Source organism: Centruroides vittatus, unplaced genomic scaffold, assembly GCF_030686945.1.
Source record: "Centruroides vittatus isolate TY-2023 unplaced genomic scaffold, ASM3068694v2 contig_1057, whole genome shotgun sequence".
Taxonomy (NCBI): Eukaryota; Metazoa; Arthropoda; class Arachnida; order Scorpiones; family Buthidae; genus Centruroides; species Centruroides vittatus.
In genome coordinates, this window is record NW_027120684.1 from 1,277,386 (window position 1) to 1,299,185 (window position 21,800).

At 27.7% G+C, this 21,800-nt stretch overlaps 1 protein-coding gene and 1 long non-coding RNA gene across 4 annotated transcripts in view; one reads left to right on the plus strand and one right to left on the minus strand.

Moving 5' to 3' along the window:
- LOC136972272 (phospholipid-transporting ATPase VA) overlaps positions 1-21,800 on the plus strand; it is a 95,178-nt gene that overhangs the window by 6,311 nt on the left and 67,067 nt on the right. Inside the window, exon 1 of one of the 3 annotated variants that reach the window (XM_067266833.1) lies at positions 16,936-17,108. The exons of 1 other annotated variant lie outside the window; for it this stretch is intronic. In XM_067266833.1, the coding sequence (XP_067122934.1) occupies positions 17,079-17,108 (30 nt within the window). In that variant the 5' untranslated portion in view covers positions 16,936-17,078. Of the gene's footprint in view, positions 1-16,935; positions 17,109-17,988; positions 18,453-21,800 lie in introns of those variants that run through there. One more of the 3 variants, XM_067266840.1, reaches the window with a different exon arrangement.
- On the minus strand, positions 432-17,409 carry LOC136972545 (uncharacterized). The gene is made up of 5 exons (XR_010880349.1): positions 17,005-17,409; positions 16,847-16,932; positions 10,396-10,556; positions 713-743; positions 432-643 (listed from the first exon to the last, which is right to left on the minus strand). It is a non-coding gene; the product is annotated as an uncharacterized lncRNA (long non-coding RNA).

Consider the following 21,800-nt stretch of genomic DNA (forward strand, 5'->3'; position numbering starts at 1 on the left):
CTTGCAGATCATTTTCAGCATTAGTTTTATCAATTCAATATTTTGTAGATTATTATTCTTATTGAAAAAAACCCAGCAAACTATAAATAGAATTTAAATAACAATAATACAATTACAGAAATTTAATTACAGTTTCAATTAACAAAATCCTCTTTATGTAATCCTCAGTTTAATTGTTTTGATATAAAATTTCATTGGAATATTTTTTAAATCCGGAAAATGTCTATTTTAATCCATGATTTATATATGATATTGTAATTATGTCTACGGGATTTCGAATAAATTTTCGAAATCTGAAATCCCGGAGTTTTATTATCATCTTTCATAATAAATATTTTTCTCTTTTTAAATATACTTAAATGATATATGTACAATGTCTCCAGCATTTGCATAATAAATACTTCATTAACGGATGAATAAATTTAAACGGATGTACTTGATTTAACAAATGAAATGTTAGCATTGTATTCAGATGTAATAGTGCAATACGTTACTAAATAATACCAATGTTTTTCAATTATAGAATACAATAGCATCTGGCATACTCCACGCTTATTATCAACATGATGAAAGAGATATAATGTCATTGTGACTGGGCAAAATATTGTTTGTAACCTGCAAAACATTCTTCAAGTACAAATCTCTGTAATAAATAAATACAGTAATTAAGTCACTTCAATAAAAATAAAGTAATTGCGAAACAAACAATTACCTTTCAAGTTTACTTTTCTTTATTAGGAAATCTGTGAAGCAGTATAATGCATGATAATGACTTATGTGAAGAATTATTTATAATTATAGAAGATTATAAAGGTAACGATTCCTTGAACTATTTTTATTAAGAATAAGATATTTTAATAATTTGAATTTTATTAATGGAAAGAGGACCTAATGGGTCACGTTTTACCAATCTCTTCATCAGTTTCATTACATGGAACAGTGAAAATTTGGGTTATTTTTGTGTTTATTTTTTATACTACGCTTAATTTAATATCTTATTAAAATATAATTTTTTCCTCTCATAACAGGATTATTATACTTAATTTTTTAAATAAAAAATATCTTTCTTTTGCGACTTCTTTTGCAAGAATCTACTTATGTTTATATTGTAAATACAATAGGAAGTTTATGAAAAATTTTCAAATAAATTATAAATTGATTAATAGTCTATATGGCATTATAAAATGTACAAAAAATAATAATAATAAAAATAAGAATAATTTATAAATCTGTATTAATAAGAAAATCACGCAACAGCCCAGTTTGATATTAAACTTAACGGTTCTATTCAATGTGTGTGAAGAAACACAGTATCAAGGAAACTATTAACAGAAGCAACACTGAGCAGAAGGGACAATGAATTAGCAATATCGATCGAAACCGGTGATGCGACAACAGAGCGAGTCTATTTAATTGCACAATTATAATTATTTAATTTAATCCATTATTACAAAAATGATTTGTAATATAATTACAAAATAACATTAAAAAACATATTCTATGGTTTTATGTAGTGTGGCATGAATAATTTAGGGTTTACGTTAAACTGTTGTAAAGTTTAACATTTAAACAGGATGGAAAAACCGTCTGATGTTTAAATTTAAAAATAAAATAAATAAAAGGACTGTTTTTGAGGGTCCAGCTTACTTAGACTATGTGGTTTCAGGAGTAGGGCTGGCCATAGAGTAACCCAGGAGGAGGAAGGGGGATCAAAATTTGCAAAATATCGGGCTACGTTGTTTATGGATGTTTCCTAAACCAAATAACAATGGAGACTAATCTCACTGTTATACGATTTTACTCGACTTTAAATAATCAAACTATTAAATTTTTAATAATTATTTTAAAAAATTACGAAAAGTACTGTATTTATGATATTTGAATGTTCCCGAATAGAAAAAAAATCCTAACAATAAAAACAAATATATTTATTCTTCATAATTTTCAGCGATTTTATTAAATATTTGATCCGTAGACTAATTAATCTGTGTATCTTGTTTTGTTTAAACATTTTAGAGGATTTCTCTAATTTTAAGAGATTTTTAATAAAAAAAAATATATATATATATTTAAACGCTTATGATACTACTAAATGAATAAAAGTAGAAATGAATACCCTTCCCGCGATAAGACTGCAACTTCCAATTCGTACCACTGTAATCTTATCTTCGTTTCCGTTTCCATTTCGATGAATCATCAAGTTTATAATTCCGGTACGACATTGAACGGCATAGGAAAGCAATTTACAATTGCAGCTAGAATCCTGTTTTCCGTATTGTATAACAAATTGAAAATCTTGTATATGTCAGTGTCGAGTGCGGGTATAGGTGCTTTGTTCTTACCTCCCTAGGATTTTCTGTAACGATGGTTTCACGTTATGGTGCAATGAATAACTTTATTGTCGAATAAATGTTAATTAGTAAAATTCAATTATCATTTAATACCTTAGGAAGAAATAGGAAACAATTATATACAAGTAGTTTACCGAACAATGAATGTATCTCATGAAATTGTACTGAAGAATTTAAAAAAAAAATATCAACTCGTTAAAAGTAATTTAATTTTTCAATTGTTAAGTCAACAAAAAGTATAACAGAGTTTATTTTTATTCATTTATTTCAAGTTGAATAACTGGAAACGTAATTAAGCTTGTAACTAAAATTAATTTTTAACGATTACCATATATCGTGAGAGGTACTTTAACTAACTGTTCGTGTGCCCTGTGCCCTGCAAGCAGTGCCGAATTTAACAACCAGAAGCCCGTGGGCACAAATACGGTAAGGGTACCTTTAAGAGTAGGCAAATTTGATGATTTAGAAAATTTACACAAAATACTGTACTTTCAACTAGATTTCAACTAGGAAGTTGTAAATTTCATTTAAAAATGAGGTTATTGTAAACATACATATATTTTATTGTGTAAAACTAATTATTTTAATTTAATTGAAAAATACCTATGTAAAAATTTTTCCCCGAAATTTTCCGATGTTTCATAGGTTTTTTCCCGGGTTTGGTTTTCTCTGCCTGTGGCCCTCATGATTAAGCCACACTAGGCTGTCGCGGTAATAGAAAAAAAAAAAAAATTATGTTTAAACATAGTTTTGTGGGGACCCTGGGCACCGGCCTCAAATGCCATTACGTAAATCCGGCCCTGCCTGTAAGATTTTATTTTTGACGCTCTGTTTTGGAAAAAAATTAAAAAACAAATACGGTAGAAATGGGCAGTTAATTTTTAACTTTAATCAACGGAATTATCTCCCACGGAGGCAAAATTTAAATTCTGAAAATACATCTTAATACTGATTATTTTTGATACCCTATTTTAGGGTCTCCTTCGTACTGGCCCTGTGCCACAGCCATCGAGGGCTTGTATGTTGCCTGAGAGTAGACCAGATTCCTTTCGCCTCGTAGAAGGCCCCTTTAATCTTTTGTTTTTTGAATCATTACGGGCCTTAAGTTTTATTCCGGATTTACGACCTCTGACGCTCTCGGCGACCCTGATGTGCGCCCCTGTTGCACCTGCCTAATTACGGAACTGATTATAAGTGATTATTATTATTATTATTATCATAAACGGAGACAATTTCATTAATAAAATATTTTAAACATTTTCAAAGTATAGAAATTTTCTTTCGTTCTGGTGAATTTAACGATACAATAAATATACGAAGCTACCTAAACCAAACTGATTATGAGATGACTACATATTCATTCTTCCATTTAGTTTCATTTAAACTTGGCAGAACCAGTTTTCCCCGTTTTAAATTATACTACGAAATTCTTTCCCCCTTTTCATTGTGACTTCATTATGTTTTAAATTTAGGATTTGCATTTAAGGTCGCGGTTTTTATAGAGTTCAAGCTACTCGGATACTTATCAATTTCTACATTAAATTCCTATTAATTATTACTATAATTTATTTCGATTTCTTACGTGGAATATTTTAATTAATTAAAATTGTCAGATAATTAATTTTGAATCCGTTGAATAGTCGTACATCATTTGATTAAATGACGTATACGACTATTGCAACGGATGTTAAAACACATTTTCGAAGAATTTATTATAATAAAAAATATTTTAGTGTGGTTTGCTACTTAATATAGTTCTTAAAAAAATATATATTTACAATGTATTGTGAAACTTTAAATAACTGAGAAGCGTGAGGTCACGCAATTGTAACTTTGGTAACCTGAACGAAATAAAGTTTAATAGTTAATATATAAATTAAATTTATTGCTAAATAATAAAATATTTTAAGTAATATTCATATATATATTACATCATTTATGAGCAAGCTGATGCCAGAGAGATCTTAATATGTGGTTTCGGGTTTTTCGGTAATGTAATCTTATCTTTGTTTTTTTTCCTCGTGGCATTATGCAACCAAAATTAAGCTGATATTTCTGGCGAAAAACATTTAAACTAAACTTAATCAATGAAAAGATGAAAATAAATTATATAATCCCATTACTATTTTGCTGCGATGCACCCAGAGGGGGACCAACGGGCTTTGGTACTCTCCAAAAAATCTTCCAGAAATATTTTCTTAGTTAAAATTCATTTTTTAATTTATACTGTGTCGTGTCTTCTGTTTGTACACTAGTGATCACATAAGGTAGAAATTTTATTGAATTCTCATTAAAATTTTTTTTTATCCGTTCAACTCGGCTCCCCCAAATTAAATCCTGATATGCAAACCGCTAGTTTGCATATCATTAGCATGTAGGCTATTATTTTAATAGCCAGTGTACTGGCGGTTATGAAATATGTTGATACTAAGCAGGCTTAAAGCCTACAACTCCATAAAAAAAAAAAAAAAAAATGCATGCGGCCTGCCGGAAGCCTACGAAGTTCACTTGAGGCCCGCATCCAAGAAAGATTACTTATCCCTATACTCGATGATAATGATGATGATAACTCATTGCAGACCGTCATTTACAAATACAACACAAAATCAAATATAAAATTCCAGGACAAGATCAAATTTTTAAAATATGTAAAATATTCGCTCGAACGGATTTCGTATCGTGGTTTAATATAGGAAATTTAAATATGATACACGAGATTCGAGAAGTGTTTTTTTGTTTTTAAATAAAAATTGAATTCCTCTATTATGTAACATCCTCGTTATTAGACAAAAAGAAAAACTGATCCTGGCCTATTTTATAAATAACTAGTGCAATATTTACAACACATTAATAAATCTGTTGTTAAAATTAATAAATCTAAATTGAAACCATATAAAATTTCTATTTTTAGAAAAAAGATGGTGTAGTAATAGACAAAAATTATATAAATGGAAATTATTTTTTAAAAAGTAGCCATTGACAGACTTCTAGCAGCTGTGAACGGTAGAATGACAACGATATCACATTTAAAGATCAGTTCATTCCAGTACCACAGTCGAGTTCCAATCTACTATTGAAAGGTAACTTAAGATTAGCAGACAGGAAATTAAGTACGGAAAATTAAACACAATTAGGAAATTTAGAAACGCGAACTTATCTATTTTCCTGCGGTAGTGTCCTATTTTAATACAGAAAATCACGAAACTTCTGTTTTTGGGAAACACGGATGACAACTGACGATTTCCGATTACTTCTGCCTGTGAAATATGAAGCAGTTGATGATCTTTTATGTCTATTTTATGTCGTTTATCTATATGTCATTTTGAGAATTTAGTTAGAGGTAAATATATATTTGGTTAACCTAATTAAATTTCCAGAATAAAAAAAAGACGACAAGAATTATATTTCAAACTGAAAATGTGGCCGAAACTTATAATTTAGTATCTAATTTTATATATATTACGTATAGGAAGTGTGTTAGAAATGTATTTTTTCAATAATGGTGTATCTGGAATGTTACATTAAGATGGCTTCTTTGTAATTGTGGTAATAACTTCCGCAATATCGGTTCTCCTTCGCCTGACTTCCGTTTCAAGCTATAAATATAAATTTTTTTGGTCATTTTAAGGTGCAGTTGTAGGATATGTTGGTTATGAAAAATGAATAACTTTTCTTGTAATAATACAGATAGATATAAAGTAATAAATAAACTTGGGAAGTCGAAGTGTAAAAAGCATTAAAGAAGTGCTGCTAAAAGGTATAAAAAATAAAATCATCATTTTATTACGCATTAAAGTATACATATAACACGTAAAACTTGAGAAAATGATAGAAAATTCGAATCTGTTCTTCCATGCTTAAAAATAAAAGGGCATTGTACTTGCAGACACACAGTCGTTTTACATTCTCCATAGTCATCCGTGTAGATACGAGGGCAGAATATTTGGTTTTCACTAAAAATTCAAACTTTTGTGACTGAGAAACTCAGCAATTACTGTATATTTTGAATATCGATTTTTGCTCAGAAACTAATCCTGTTTTCTCTAAAACAAATCCGTCTAACTGGTTATTGGCCTGTTTAGAAATTCTCCACTGCTTCTCAGTAGACAGACCGCTTTCTTCAAGCTTAAAAGCTGAACTGCACAGGAACTTGTATAAATTCCTTTAACACGTCTTCTTGTTTTAATAGATTTTTGAGTTTCACTGCGGCTCCCGAAGACTTTTCGTCCAGTTTATCAATGAATTCTCCTTTGATGAAAAATTTTCGGCATAAAAACAAGTCACTCGAATCTACGTGCTCCATTTGGTTATTACATGGTATTTTGGGAGTGCAAGATAGTTACTCTTGACATTCGCAGGATATTTAATCAAAGACTTTTTTTCATTTCCGAAATGAAATCCTTGTTTCACATACTCTGTTAAGGCAATAGACCAAAAAAAAAAATGGAAATAAAAAGTACCCAATTTAACTGCAAAATAGTACTCAAAGGTAAAAAAGGGAAAAGGGAATATTCTTGTTTAAATTCTGAAGTTAAAAGTATAATAAATAAACTTTATTTAAGAAAATTCTTTCTTAGAGCAACCAATACTGATGTTCTTAAAGAAATGGCAGCGCAACATTTAGAAAGTCGTACTTGTTAATTCAACTCAAATAATTCTTGATTACCAATTAACCTATACCAAGGATAGTGAACCTATTATGACATACAGTACGTGGTGAAAATAGTATATAGAGATAATTCGCCTAACGTGCAATAAATCATAACGTTTTTATTTATTTTTATTTTAAATATTCATTACTATAATTTATAAACTTGCAGTGTTTTATTGCTGTAACGCTTCGATGATGGGACATTCCAAAACCGTTCAAAATAACAAATTTCAGCAATTAAATGACGTATGAAAATTATTTAATTTATTTTCAATTTAGTTCATGAAAACTAAAAATATAGTTAATGTAATATTTCTATTAAAGACAAAACTTTATAGCTTTTCCTGTAATATAAACTGCCATTCAACACAATAAAAAAGATGCAATGAAAGATCAAGTGCAATTGGTAATAAATTACAGAATATTTAAATTAAATTATATCACGTGCGAATTATTAAGCATAATTTTTTTTATTAATATTTATACTATATGAATAACAAAAAAAATATTAAGAGACATTGTTACAATGACTATAATTTTTGAAAGCAAAAAAAAAAAAAAAAAAAAATACACTATCGATACGCCAAGTAATGAACAAATTACGACATGGAAGTGAATATAACACTATAAACAATACAACTTTGACCATCTGTTCTACCTTTTCCGACTAATGCCTTTAACTGGTTAAGGCCTTGCGGTATGATATTAAAATTTATTAGTATTTAAAATAGTCATTTATGCTTCGTATAGCCTATGCCTATAAATATATCTTATTAAATCTTTTGCATGGTTTGTAATAACGTGTCGCAACTACGAGTATTATCCTAACAGTTTCGTTTATAACTCTTTAAAAAAGGCCAATTTCTGCTAATAGATTCACACTTAATAATTTTTAATCAAATGAAAGTGATTATTACTTGTTTTCATGCGTAAATTAATAAGTTTATATATATATATAATCATTTAAAAACGAAAAATTTGCATAGTAACAACACTACGTTAAATTAATTTAATCTCTTTGACCTTAAATAAAACCCAATTTAATTACATTGATCTTAAGATTAATTATAATTAATTATTTTAAACGTCAATAATTTAAAAATAAACGGAATGTTTTTAAAGTAGGGAGAAACAAATTCCGGGAAATTAATGATCCGAAAACTTTTTCGATTTTCATAAAAATATGTTGCTAAAGTCTATTTATTTTTATTTGTAAAATAAATTTATGAAGAATTAGTGTCTAAAACCTTGTTCTTATTCACGTAAATCATCTCTGACGTAATTATCGAACATCTTTTAACGTCATAAATTTAATGATAGCGAAAGCACGCGACCTATCTAACTGCAATCCGTCTTGATTTAGTTTATTTGTTAGCCTGTTTTTTTAATGATTGATATAAATAACAGATAAAAATATTTTCGTTTTAAAGCCACTAAGAGAGCCTTTTTTCGTATCCATTGTAGGTTCGGCCAGGCCCACAACGGTGAGTAGTGAGGGACCCATAGATCACCCGTCGAAAAATCCTTGGGCTCGAATTTCGCATTATTCTATGGGAAAAAATAGGCTATTTTACGATACCTTTCTGAAGAAAATTCCCTATTTTAGTCTGTTTCGAACTGCTGATACCAATCCTTGAACTGATTAATAAAATTATATACACAAAGCGGGTCATATACTCTTATGATAGAAATTATATAGGTCTAGTGTTGTAGGCCTGTATATCAACCTACGTTAGACCTATATACGATATTTAATTTTATAATTATTACGCGATAGTGTTATACTGTACACGTAATATTTTTTCTGGCCAAGATTTACGCGATGTTTTTGTTTTAATTAATAAGTAATTATCCTTGGAAGGATTCGTATGAGTAATTTTTATTCGGAAAATAATTATGGGAACGTTATAAACTCAATTTTTATTTTATATATATACTTTTTTTTGTTGTTATTAAAAATTAAGCTTGTTTTCTAGCACATTTATTATACAGAAGATGAATTATGAACTTGTATTGATGTAATTTATGGATATTGAAAGGGAAGGGGGGTATTAATCGAAAGCATTAACGTTTTTTTCCAGTTGGAAGCTTTCCAAAATGCATTGGAAATTGCAAAATGACGGTTTAAACTATTCATTAGCGTTAATAAAACATTATTTCCATTTAAATTAATATATTAATCGGATATGGTAATCGTATCAAAGGAAAACCTGCTAATGTGACCACCTTACGCAGGTGGTCACATTAGCAGGTTTCACTGTATATATATTTATATGCAAAATCTATTATTATTATTTTTTTTTTTACTTGAAATTTATGGAAATATTAAAAACGTTTTAGCCATTTCTACTCCTACGCCTAACCCATTTTTATAATATTTTAAACAAAAAATATTAAACCGGTGTTTATGTTATTGTAATGACCCAGTTTTAGTTTATTTATTGGATTTTCAATTGCTTATTGCAAAGAGATAATCATTTTCATTCTGATAATGTGGGCAATTTTAAGTATTTTAAAGTATAGAAATTATTCATAAATTTTTGTCAGCTCTGCATTTATTCCGATAAGAATTTGCTGACGTTTAAAATTTACAACAGTAATTCTAATTTTTGATTTTAGTAAAGCGTATCGAGTGTTTTATTTCAAAATTTTTTAAAGCGATATCGAAGAAAAATATATTTAATCGCTATTTAAACGTAATTATAAACATATTAAATAGAAAATTTAAGATTATAAATAGAAAAGTCAGCAATTACAATAATTTTATTCGGAGAAAACGTAGAAGTCATTTAAAATTCACTTAGTTTCCATTTAAAAAGGTAAATTACATTCATATTTAAATATTATAATTTTAATAAAAATGTGTGTGCGCTGATCTTCATACCATAATTCAAAATTTTAAATAATTACTTCAGGCAATGGCATAAGTAGTCCAAAACAATCTGGTATTTAAAGATCTCCCAAGCATAAATTATTAGCTAAATTATTATTATTATTTTTTTTTTTTTGGGTATAATTTTAATCGCATTTCGTCTGAATTAATCATGCATTCATAATAATATTAAAAATTTTTTTATTAGACAATAACTGTATTTAGGAATTTAAAGACTTTTATCTTTAAATTCCTAATCAGTATGAGCATTTTTTATACAAAAAGTTGCTCCAGTTTGTCAGAAATGGGAAATAATTCCAGAATTTTTAAAGGGTTAACTATATTTAGCGCACAAAAAGTCATTGGATAAACTGAAATGAATGAAATCGCATTTCACAATGGCTGGGAAACGTTTGACTAATCTTTACGTTTGTTATATTAAATGTAGCTAAACAATAGAAAGATTTTTATATAGTAATTTAAAAATTTTACAATAAAAAAAAATTAGAGGATAAATATACCTTTATTATTATGGCATCCCCAGGTAGTGGCATTCCAGGTCATCAGTGGTTATTGTTTACTTATTTGAATTTCGTATATTTGTTTAATTATTTGTATTTTGTTAATTTTTTGTTCGTTTAATGTAGTATGTTGTTCCCCGTACAAATGATGTTCTCTTGTACTAAATAAAATAAATAAATAGGAAATAAAATACACAGTTTATTTCATAAAACTATTTCATTATATTCTTGAATATTACTATTATAAGTTTTATTTTAAAAATTTAATTAAAATTATAATGTATCAATATTTTTATATTGCTGAAAAAGTGATAGAATGGACCAATATTTGGGAAGAAATTCAAGCCACAACTTAGATTCAGATATCTCCCTTAATATATAAGGATATGGATTTTATAATCAATATATTTTCAAGCATTTCACAAATACTTAAAAAAAGAAGCTTCCAAAATATAGTTTGTTTTAATACCTTTTCCAAAAAATATCCTAAATATTTCAAAAACTAGAGTAAAGTTTCGGTAATTTATATATTAATGTAAATCATTTTAAAATGACAATGGCTTTTCAAAGAACTGACTTTTAACTGGAAGATTGGAAGTTCCGTTAAACTAAAATGTCATATGCAGTACATCCTTAACAAAACTAATAATAATAATACAATCTATACGTTAAGTCTACACCACACCTAGATATAAATTATATAATTCGCATAAACTTATGTGTATATTATTAGTTTCCTACATAAGATAATATAGAAAATAATTTGTTCTTATTTTAAAATTTAAAAATGTTTAAATTTGTTTATGATTTAAAGAATAGAATGAAGCTTAATCAACAGCAGAGAGGAAGAGATATCTATTAGCTAGGTTATTTTACAAACTGATTTCTATTAATTAATGCAGTGTGAAACCAGGTGTTGGCCTATTATACTTAAACTAAAATTCTACATACTAACCTGATTCTTTGAACAATTAAATTTTTGTTTTCAGTAAACGTGTTTGAAGAATATACGTTTATATACCTTATTCTTTCCAAAAAACACAAGTTTTATGAAATGAATAGTTTGGAAAATTTCAATTTAAGATTTATTTGAAACCATTGTTTTGTTACATCCTTTCTTGAAGATAAAAATGCTAATTTTAATTTTCATTCAATATCAAGTAATCTTATTGAAATAATTGCATGGTAATACCAAGGTAAAAAGTCACATTCATATAAAATAATATGGCGGAGCAGCCCATTATTGCACACCAAATTTGGCTATCATTTGACCATTACATATTTGACCAAAATAGATATTTAAAATCAAAATAATTTTCCTAGTAGAAACCATATTCGAATTTGAACAGAAATATACTGTATTTTTAATAAATTTATAGATAAAAATACCAAACTATTTTAATTATTGTTTAAATTTATACGTAAAAAAATAGATTACACCATGCCGTAACTAGCATTTCATGTGTCCTACGCAAAATTTTATTTTTAGCCCCCTTTTTTTGGAAAAAAAACACTTAAAGAAACAAATACCACAAAGATGGCAGATTAATTTTTAACTTTAACAGAAAAACATTACGGAAATCGGAAAAAAAATTTAAAATCTGAAGTGAAAACACAATACTGATAATTTTTTGGTACCCTATTTCATGGTCCCTTTCGTCTTGGCCCACCTGTTATACTTTCCCAGTTACTGCACTGGATTGCTCAGTACTTAACACAAAAAATATGTTTAACTTTTTGTGACATTGATTTATTGAATATAATAAAATCGAAAAAATTGAAAAACGTCTATTCACTTATTTGGTTTGATGGTCATTTAAAATAGTTTAAGGATATTTGCTTATTATTCTAGCAAGTAATCGATACTTAAATTAAGTTACTCGTTAGATATATAGGTTAAATTTATGTTTAAAATAGATTAAATTGTTCCCCGACTGGTTTTATAATTAAAAACATGACTTTTCCTTCTAAAAATATTGCAAATCATCTGCTTAATTTCATTTTCAATGACATTTTATCAATAATAATTTCCACATCTTAAATTATACGTTATTTTCAGAATATATTTTTTTATTTTATTTTTGTAAAAAACACGTCGACTCAAGGTAATGTTAACTATATTTAAAATATCGTAGAGACTTTCATTTAACTTAAAATAACAACAATTATTTTAGGTGAATTCAGATAAAATATTCTTAGAATATTTGAAAATATTCAATGCAGTATTTCAGTAAGTTAAAAAATAATAATAATAATAAAATAAATTTAATCAAAATTTTTATCAATTGTTATTTATTGTTAATTTGTATTGTTTTTATGTATTATATTTTAGTTATAGTTCGACGTTAGAAACCAATTTGCAAACAAGTAGCCTTGAGGAAAGACAACATAATCTATACATTTAATTTAATTGTTACACGAAACGAATACACGCAAAGCTTGTAGTTATATTTATTTTCTTTATCAGTCTTTGTTTATATCTAAGAAATAAGATATAAAATTGAAACTAAATTAATTACATTACAAATCAGATAATCTGATTATTATAATTTATCACGTTATGCTAATGAATTTCTGATATATCTAGATTAAAACGTGAACCTGCCTAAACGGAACCTGAATAAAACGGAAAAATTCTTCGGAACATAGCGATTTTCTGTGTTTAAAAACAACCTGTTCGAAACGGAAACCTGCCAAACCAGTAAAAAAATATTTGCTACCGCGCGATTCCGGCTTACACAAGTTTTACAGTATAGCCATTCAGAACTACATAATTCGAGATTAGTTTGGCTATTTAGGCCCTGTTTATCAAATATTAATAACAAAAAGCTCACACGAATTCAATTATATTTATGTCTAAATTCTGTTTATCGGGACGTAAGAATTATTAAGATTGTTAAAGTTTTAGAATATCGAATCGTTATCTATCGAGAGGTTAGCTAATATCGAACTTAATAGCCTAATTTATTTATTTTTACAAAGCTACAAGCCAAACTCAATTCTTACTATTAACTTTTCCAACTCAGCATTGAGTTTAATGGAATTTTTAAGAAATAAGAGCAATGACAGTGTAAACGACTACTGACAGTGATGATGAATTTACTCTGTCTCTAGAATTCTAATTATATAACTTTAGGACAGCATTGTTTATATTTTTATAGTGCAGTTAAATTACGGTTCTAATATTTAATTAAAAGTTTCTATTACAAATTAAAAAAAAAAAAAAACTACTCAGGAGTGATTCAGTTCGTCAACTAAATGCAATCCTCTGTCTTCGTCTGTGTCAGCTGATTATGTCGCTTAATTGCTTAGATTAAAAGGATCAATCTACCGTTGAAACAGATGTTTATTGTTTCAACTCTAAACGGAGCTGATATCGTGCCACATTTCACAACCGATAAACCTATTCTTCTAGAAGGAATTGTAGAGATTAGACATCGTAGGGTTATTCTTTAAGTTTACAATAGTTTGGAGGGATAACATTATAGTTTACCTTCCTCCTTTTACCGCTGAACACTTTTTAAATGGGTTTTTCTTCTTTTGCATTTAAATTGGGTATTGTATTTTGTGTATTTTTCTATTTCTTTTACATATATTAATTTCAGATCTATAAAGTTATATAGCTATGGCCATGACTTTGTTTTGGATGAAACGACGGACGGGCTAAAAAGCTACATGCTGAACATTTTCGTCTGTCTGTTAACAGAGGAGCCAGTAGGCCATTAAAACTCATGCTATTGAGAGTTTATGAATTAGAAAAGACAAATTTCACTGTTATGCAGGCCTTCGATGATTCATGTGCCAAATCGTGGAACTCTGCCATTTCGTTTGAAAACGTTTGCTTGTAACAGACCAGGCTCATACATGCTAAGTGCATGCTCAAATGTAAAGTTGATGTATCCGAATCTGAGACATGTCACTTGTCTTATCCATTGCCTTATATAAGAGGTTTGATTCCAGACAGTCTAATTGTTCAAAACAGCAATTACGCAAAACTAATTCGATTTTTATGCTTGAACCATTGAAAATTAGAAACTAGATAAAAGTAGACATATCAAAATATCTATACATATAAAATCAGTGGCGTATCTGCGTGTCATCATTAAGACGTGTCAAGAATAGTGTTGTAAGTATGACAGATCTTTCGTGGGTAGATCTAAAAAAAAAACATATACAGTATACTTTTCGTTAAAAGAAACATATGAATGTCTAGTCCCATTCCTGAATACATTCTGTACATAATGCATGCATGTGTAACTTATATCAGAATGTTTCTATAAGTATATAACTATTTTAAGTGACGCAATTGTAGTTTTTACTACACTTACTATTATAATAAAAATTTGAAAATTCTATATTTTCTGCTTATATTAATTAGTATACTATACGTTATAGCAACATATGAAATCAGGATTGGTTCATCACGAATTTTTAAAGTAGGAGGGTGACCCGGATATGTCGGGGCCCGTTTCTCTTTTCACTGTAATAGATACGAAACAGACTTTTGTAATCTTTTAGGTGTATAAAAATTGAGTTTACAGTATAATGTATATGATTTAATACAAAATTTTTAAAGCAATTACCTATTAAACTAAATATTGGTTGATCGAGGATATAATTTATTAGTATTTTTCTTCAATATAATTATTCAAACAGAAAACTATTATTAAAAGCGAATTTGGTAATATTTGATATTACAATTGGATTAGATATCGAAGGTTTTTCTTTTGTTGCACGAAACAATGCTATTGTTTTAGCGAGATATAAATTTATTTAATAAAATAATATTACAGATATTTGATTAATTATCTTGATAACTTCGTATTAAAATTATTGAATGATAATCTATATGAAGAAAACTACATTGTAAACTTTCATTATCTCTCTTTTATCTGTTTTGATCAATAAATTTTTTTTTTTTAAATTTTGTAAAGTTCTTTGACATTATTACTCTATTTTTTTCTGTTCTAAATTTATTTCCATTTAAATATTAAATTTTGTCAATTATCGTACGCTAATAATCTCTACATAATCAATTTTAGCTGTCTTCCATTTGCCAATTTATTATAAACACTGGAAGATATTTAATCTGTCTTTCTTATATTTTAAATGCAATTATAAATGAAAAATGACCGATTCATAAAGTGGATCATATAATCATTATCCTTCAGTTGCAATAAAAATGCATTAATTGATAATGCTAAAACCTTACATAAGAAGCTGTTCTTAAGAATGTTCTATAAAGACAACCTTAATTATAGGCTAATTATCAATAATTATTAAATTAGATAAATATTCTAGCTATTACAACATTGAAAATCTTCGTTTTATCTAAATAGCAGACATTTAAATTTACTTCTATCCTTATCTACGCTGAATCTACACTTTCAAGCAAGTTAATTTGGACTTTCCTTTAAGGATCCGAATTAAATGTGTTGTATAATCCGAATTGACGTTCCGAATTGTTTAATTTAAAGTTACATGTGGAGATTGACAGTAATGTATTGCATTTCTCAAAGATAATTCACTGTAATCCTAATTCTTTTTATTCAGATAACGGACTAACTAGGATCATGTTGCTACATGCTACATACGCTACATGTCGGCTATCTTTTAATCATTATCGTTTATTAAATATCAAACTTAATTTTCAAACATATTATCCTTAATTTAAGAACATTTAATGAAAATAATAAATGATATATTGTCTGAGATAGGTAAATCGACAATTACGCCTATCCAGTGGCGCGTTATGGATTCATGGGTCCCAGGCAAATTTGAATTAGAGAGGCCTCATGTACAGTGTTGTCTTCAAACTTATATTTTCGGAGAATTTTGGGGGAATCCCCGGAATTTCGTTCGTTTTTAACGCGACCTCTGCGTTGTGCCAGTGCACCAGTGTCCCAGAGGGTGCACTGGAACAACGCCACAAATTTAAAAATTTCGATATTCTTAGTACAGTAATGTGTTTATAAAAGATTGGATTGGGCTCCCTATTTGTGGAGGCCCCAGGCAATTCCCCTTTATGCCCATAAGTTAGGATAACCCGCCACCGTGCATATCTTAGTAACACATAACTGCCAAAGACGGAAATAATGATATATTATACTACATACAGTATATTGTTATAAATATAATTTACTAAATATGATAAATAAAAACTAAAAAATTAAATCATTTATTAACTTGAAAATAACTTAGTTCGTATTGATTATAGTCAATAAGCTAAATATAATCTGTTATTTAACGAGATGAGCTATTTATTTTATTTCCATTTAAATTCAGTTCATATTTTTGTATTTAAAAAATAAATAAATAAATTTTAAGTACCACAACAATTTTGTATTCATCAAAATAATTCAATAATAAATTTATAATATTCAACTTCGCCTTGTTGATTCTGTATAAAATATTATTTTTAACACCACGAGATAATAATAATTGAGCTTACCTTGAAATATCCCAAGATTTATTGACACAGTTACGGTATTTTGATTACAAATAACTTTTAAATTTATTTCGACGTGTTTTGCTTTACTGAGGAATTCTAAAAGAGAACGTTATCGATTGAATTAACTAAAAAAAATAAACAAATCGATTCTACATTACCACACTTCCTGTTTAAGTCTTTCATTTTCCTTTTGCAAGCCAGTAAAAAGCGTAGTTACGCTTTAAAAATGTAAATGGAAGCAAGCAACACGTCCGATTTCCAGGTAAATCTTCGACAATTAAAATTTCTTTTTTACACGATAGACATAATTAACTTTTAAGGTAGTGTAGGCGTAATATCGCTGAAGCATACCGTTACACAATTTTACAGTACAAGCTACTCTACATACGTTGCAAGTGATTTCATTTTTGCTATAATCATTCTGTATGTACAGGCCTATATCCTCGAAAATATTCAAATATTTGAAATATGTAAATTTTGAATTTGCACCAACTCTAACACAGATTTAAATTTATACTTATTTTATATTGGAAATTTATATTCCTACACAATATAAATATTAAATTTATGTACGGCGATTAAGAAAATGTAAAATTGTATTTTTATTTGCCTTGTATAAATAAGATACTAAGTCAAATAAAATTACCAAATATTCTCCTTTCGGTTCGATTTTTAAATTTTAAACGGGACTTTTAAACATTAAAAGTACCGAATGGCCCATTTCATATTATGACATCAGTTCTAAAAATACGAACATTATGTCAATGAACATTAAACAGCCGCTCTTTTTTTTTTACGAGCGCGAAATTAAACGACGTGAGTCCATCTGAATTATACAGGCTGAGTGGAAAATCGAATGACTAAGCGGTATTTCCTCGACTGACAGTTTCGTGATTGATAGTTTAACCGAATCTTTACTCCAACGAAAGTAATTTTTCATTGGCATATCGATATTAACGACATTTAATAATATAAAAGTAACCCATAACCTCGCCTTTTTCTCACAGGGAATGGATACCGGACGGTTGCTAAATAAGTATAGATCGATACCGAAAGAATTTTTAGTATAAACGGAGACGAAAAACAGTTATCTTTCTCTCGTACGTTCGAACGCTTTCGTTACTATTTGCACGATGTTTCGCATCCGTTATACAATCTCAAGGGGATAATTTGCGTTGCAGGCCGATTGCGTAACTCTGATCGAAACTGGTTTCGAACCAATAGCGTTCCTTCTTTAGATAAACCGGATGTGACGCAGGGTCGAGGATTGAAAGTTGTGTCGTCAGAACGTCAAACGTTTGTTTTCTGCTCCTGGGTTGTGAAAGAAGTTTTGTATATCGAGAGAGGATTGACCGATGCTTTGCAAGCTTTAAAAACCGTATAAAGTTTGACGGTAATCGGATACGTAAAGCAATGGACGATATAATTGTGGATATCTAAGAATTATGTTTGGTATATCGATCGCTTCGAGTTCAAAGTTCAAAGATTTAAGTTCATGTGTTGGAGATTGTAAACGTGGCAGTCGCCCGTCTATTATTATTTTTTTTATTAATTGTTAAGTGTGATTTTTTTTTAATTGGTCATCGATGAAGATCCGTTTAAACGGGTAAGACACAATCTTAAGTTATCTTTTTCCTATTCTCCAGACCTTGAATCCTGTTTATGTATGAATGAATCGTGATGTTTAATGTTAGACCTGTCTGCTTTTTTTTCTTTTGATGGTCGTTGATAAAAGTTATATTATTGTAGAAAATATATTTAAACCGTCGAGTATATAAAAATCACTTCGATTCTCTTTGTTTTGACCTGATTTTTACCCGCAAAAACTTCATTTTTGTCAAATATAGTCGCAGAAAAAGGGGAACAAGTTCCTTTCTGGGTTGTTTTCGAAGGATGAATGTTGCAAAACAGTTCTGGTTTATAACGAATAGAATTAGTAAAAAATTTTTTGTTATTGAAGAATTCATTTGATTATAATATAAAATAGCTCTTCCTGCTTAAAAATATGTAAACACAATATAAGAACGCAAGTACAATCTTACATAATTACACTTTAAATTATTAAATAACTTAATTAACTTTTATTGCCTGATCTAATTTTGAAAAATGGTAAATATTATGGCATAACGAAATTTCATTTTTTTTTTTTTTTGCAGAATTTACTTTGAAAAATTCTAAACAAACACAAATACTTGTACTATATTTGCTAATTATGGTCTAAAATTAGGATGGAGGTCACATTGTTTCATTTATCAATATGGAAAATTTGTTTTATAAGCATTATAAATCCTTTATAGCAGATTTAACAGATTTATTTACATTTTTCTTACTTGTTAATTGTTGAAAATAATCTAAATGAATTAAAACTTTTCTAAAATTTTGATATTTTATGTTAGTATTAAAGTCATATATATGTAAAACATAAATAAAAATACAAATAATAATTGAATTGTTTATAGAACAGTTAAAAATTGCAAAATTTAAATGCCAAATCATGTAATTCATAATCTTAATTTTGACATTTAACAAAGTAATGTGTGTTTTTTTATTTTAAAAATACATACATAATTATATATAAAATAAATACTGTAGTGTGTACTTTATATTAAAAAAATACTATACATACTAATAGGCTACGTGCTAATAAAATTGTAATATATGAACATTTCAAACATAAAAATTAGATTATATTTAATAACTAATGAAAAATAAATGTGCTAAATTTATCATTTGATTTATTTTTTTAAAATTATGAATAATGTATAGTACAGTCGGGCGGATCTACGTAGGGACTAATAGGGCTTAAACCCTAGGCCCCAAGTGTCAAGGGCCCACAAAAATTGAATTATTATCATAAACTTTTTAATACTTTTTCATTAACAATGAGCACTTATTGTATAGTAAAAAATAGTTATTATTAATAATATAATAATAATGATAATTTATAGTATTATTTCTATTAACAAAAAATGGGGCCCCATTGGACTTCAATAAGCCCTAGGCCTCGAAAAACCTAGATCCATCCCCAAGTACAGTACAATTTAGTTCGTTACATACTTGAATTACATATAAAGTAAATATTTTTCAACAATATTATGAGAGATTAATGTAATCACATGAAAAAATTAAGACATGTGAGATATTTAATGCATAAATTAATATCCAAAATAGATTATATTACTTATTACGTATTTTATTATTAAATTTAAAAATATTTGTGTATGCTAATTTATCTCATTTCCTGTTTTTATACATAATTATCTAAATATCTTTTTGATAATTTGCTTGAGAAATATTTATTTTAAATATAATTGAATTTGTCTTAAAGTTCTTATATTTAATAAAATCAAAAATTATGCTTTTTTTTAATTAGCTGCTCATCCCTGCTCATTCTTATTTTATACAAAATGATTTTTTACAATCTATTTGAATTTAAATTTTGTATTTAGTTAGACCCAGCCCATTAAAATGCTATTTAGTTATAAGTTCACACACAAAAGTATCATTTTAAAACAATGATTTTTGAAAATTGAAACAATTCATTACTAGAAAATTTTACATTAAATAAGAAAATAGAATAATGCAGAAAAATATCCGTAGTTTAAATAATATTAAAAAAAAAAAAAAATCAATAATTACAAAGAATGTGTGTCATCTGAGATTTTTCTGTATCAGCATGTTCTCTTATAGAAATTCTCTGCATGAGAAATCTCATATAAAAGAAGATATAGATATAAAGGATAGATAGGTTTATATATGCATATTATATACAAAGTACAGTACATATAAACAAATTCATATATGACACAACTTATTGTAGACATTTATTATCATCAGTAATTTAGTATAGTCAAAATAGTATGTTGTAAAACAAGTTAAAATGCACGTATGACTTCATTTATTGTAACCAGAATTTAGTTATTGCTATTATCATCTTTGGGTAAGTAGGCATTTTTAAGCTTTTACCATGCTCAGTCTCAATGTTTGGCTGACGATATGCAATCAAATTATCAGTTATCATTTATTGCTCTGTACTTTAAAAGTAAAACATTGTTTTAATTATTTTCTTGCAAATAGTAGTTTAAATTGTTTGCAAGTTTTATTTCAATTATATACTAACTACCATTAAAGATGGTATCAAGCAAACAATATAGTATGAATTACATATTAATTAATAACAGGAATTATAATTAAATTTTCAAGTTGTACATTTTTTAATTGTTTTTAAGATATCTTTTTAATGTTAGAGTAATTAAACTGAAATTTTCATTAATTATAGTTTTATTTACTTATACTATTAGATATTATCAGTTGGTTATTGTTATCAGTAGGCTACACTTAAGTATCAAAGTGATTACATTTAACTGGATTCTATTTTATTTGTATATATGTACATAATATGTAACCCATACCAATCTTTTGAACATAATTTGTTATCCTGTTAGAAAAGTTTTGTTGGTTTTATGGAAATTTAGACTTAACAGAACCTATTGGTTTAATAGACTATATTGAAGTATATAGTTATAGAGTATTGGGTCTAAATTTTCATAAAATGAAACCAATAGAATCTATTGGATCAACAGGTTCTATTGGGTCAAAATTTCCATGTAAAACAAATTTACCTAATTATCTTTCCTTAATCATCATATACAGGTATACCTCGAGTTACGTCGTTCTTGATTATACATTGTTTCTCAAAAAAGTATATGGAAAAATAAAAATCAAGTTTAAGTCATTTTATTCGACTTTACATCCGTCCGCCACAACTATTGAAGTCGTAATATCACTAGAAAAGCGTTAAAAGCACACAAAATCATATTAAAATATGTACATTTACAGTAAATGTTAATATAATCATGATAAATCATAGAGAACGAAACATGAAAACATCTGTGTTTCTGGTTGTCGTCTTATTTAGCGGTCTTTAAGTGCTCATTATTGGTGTTTTCCACCG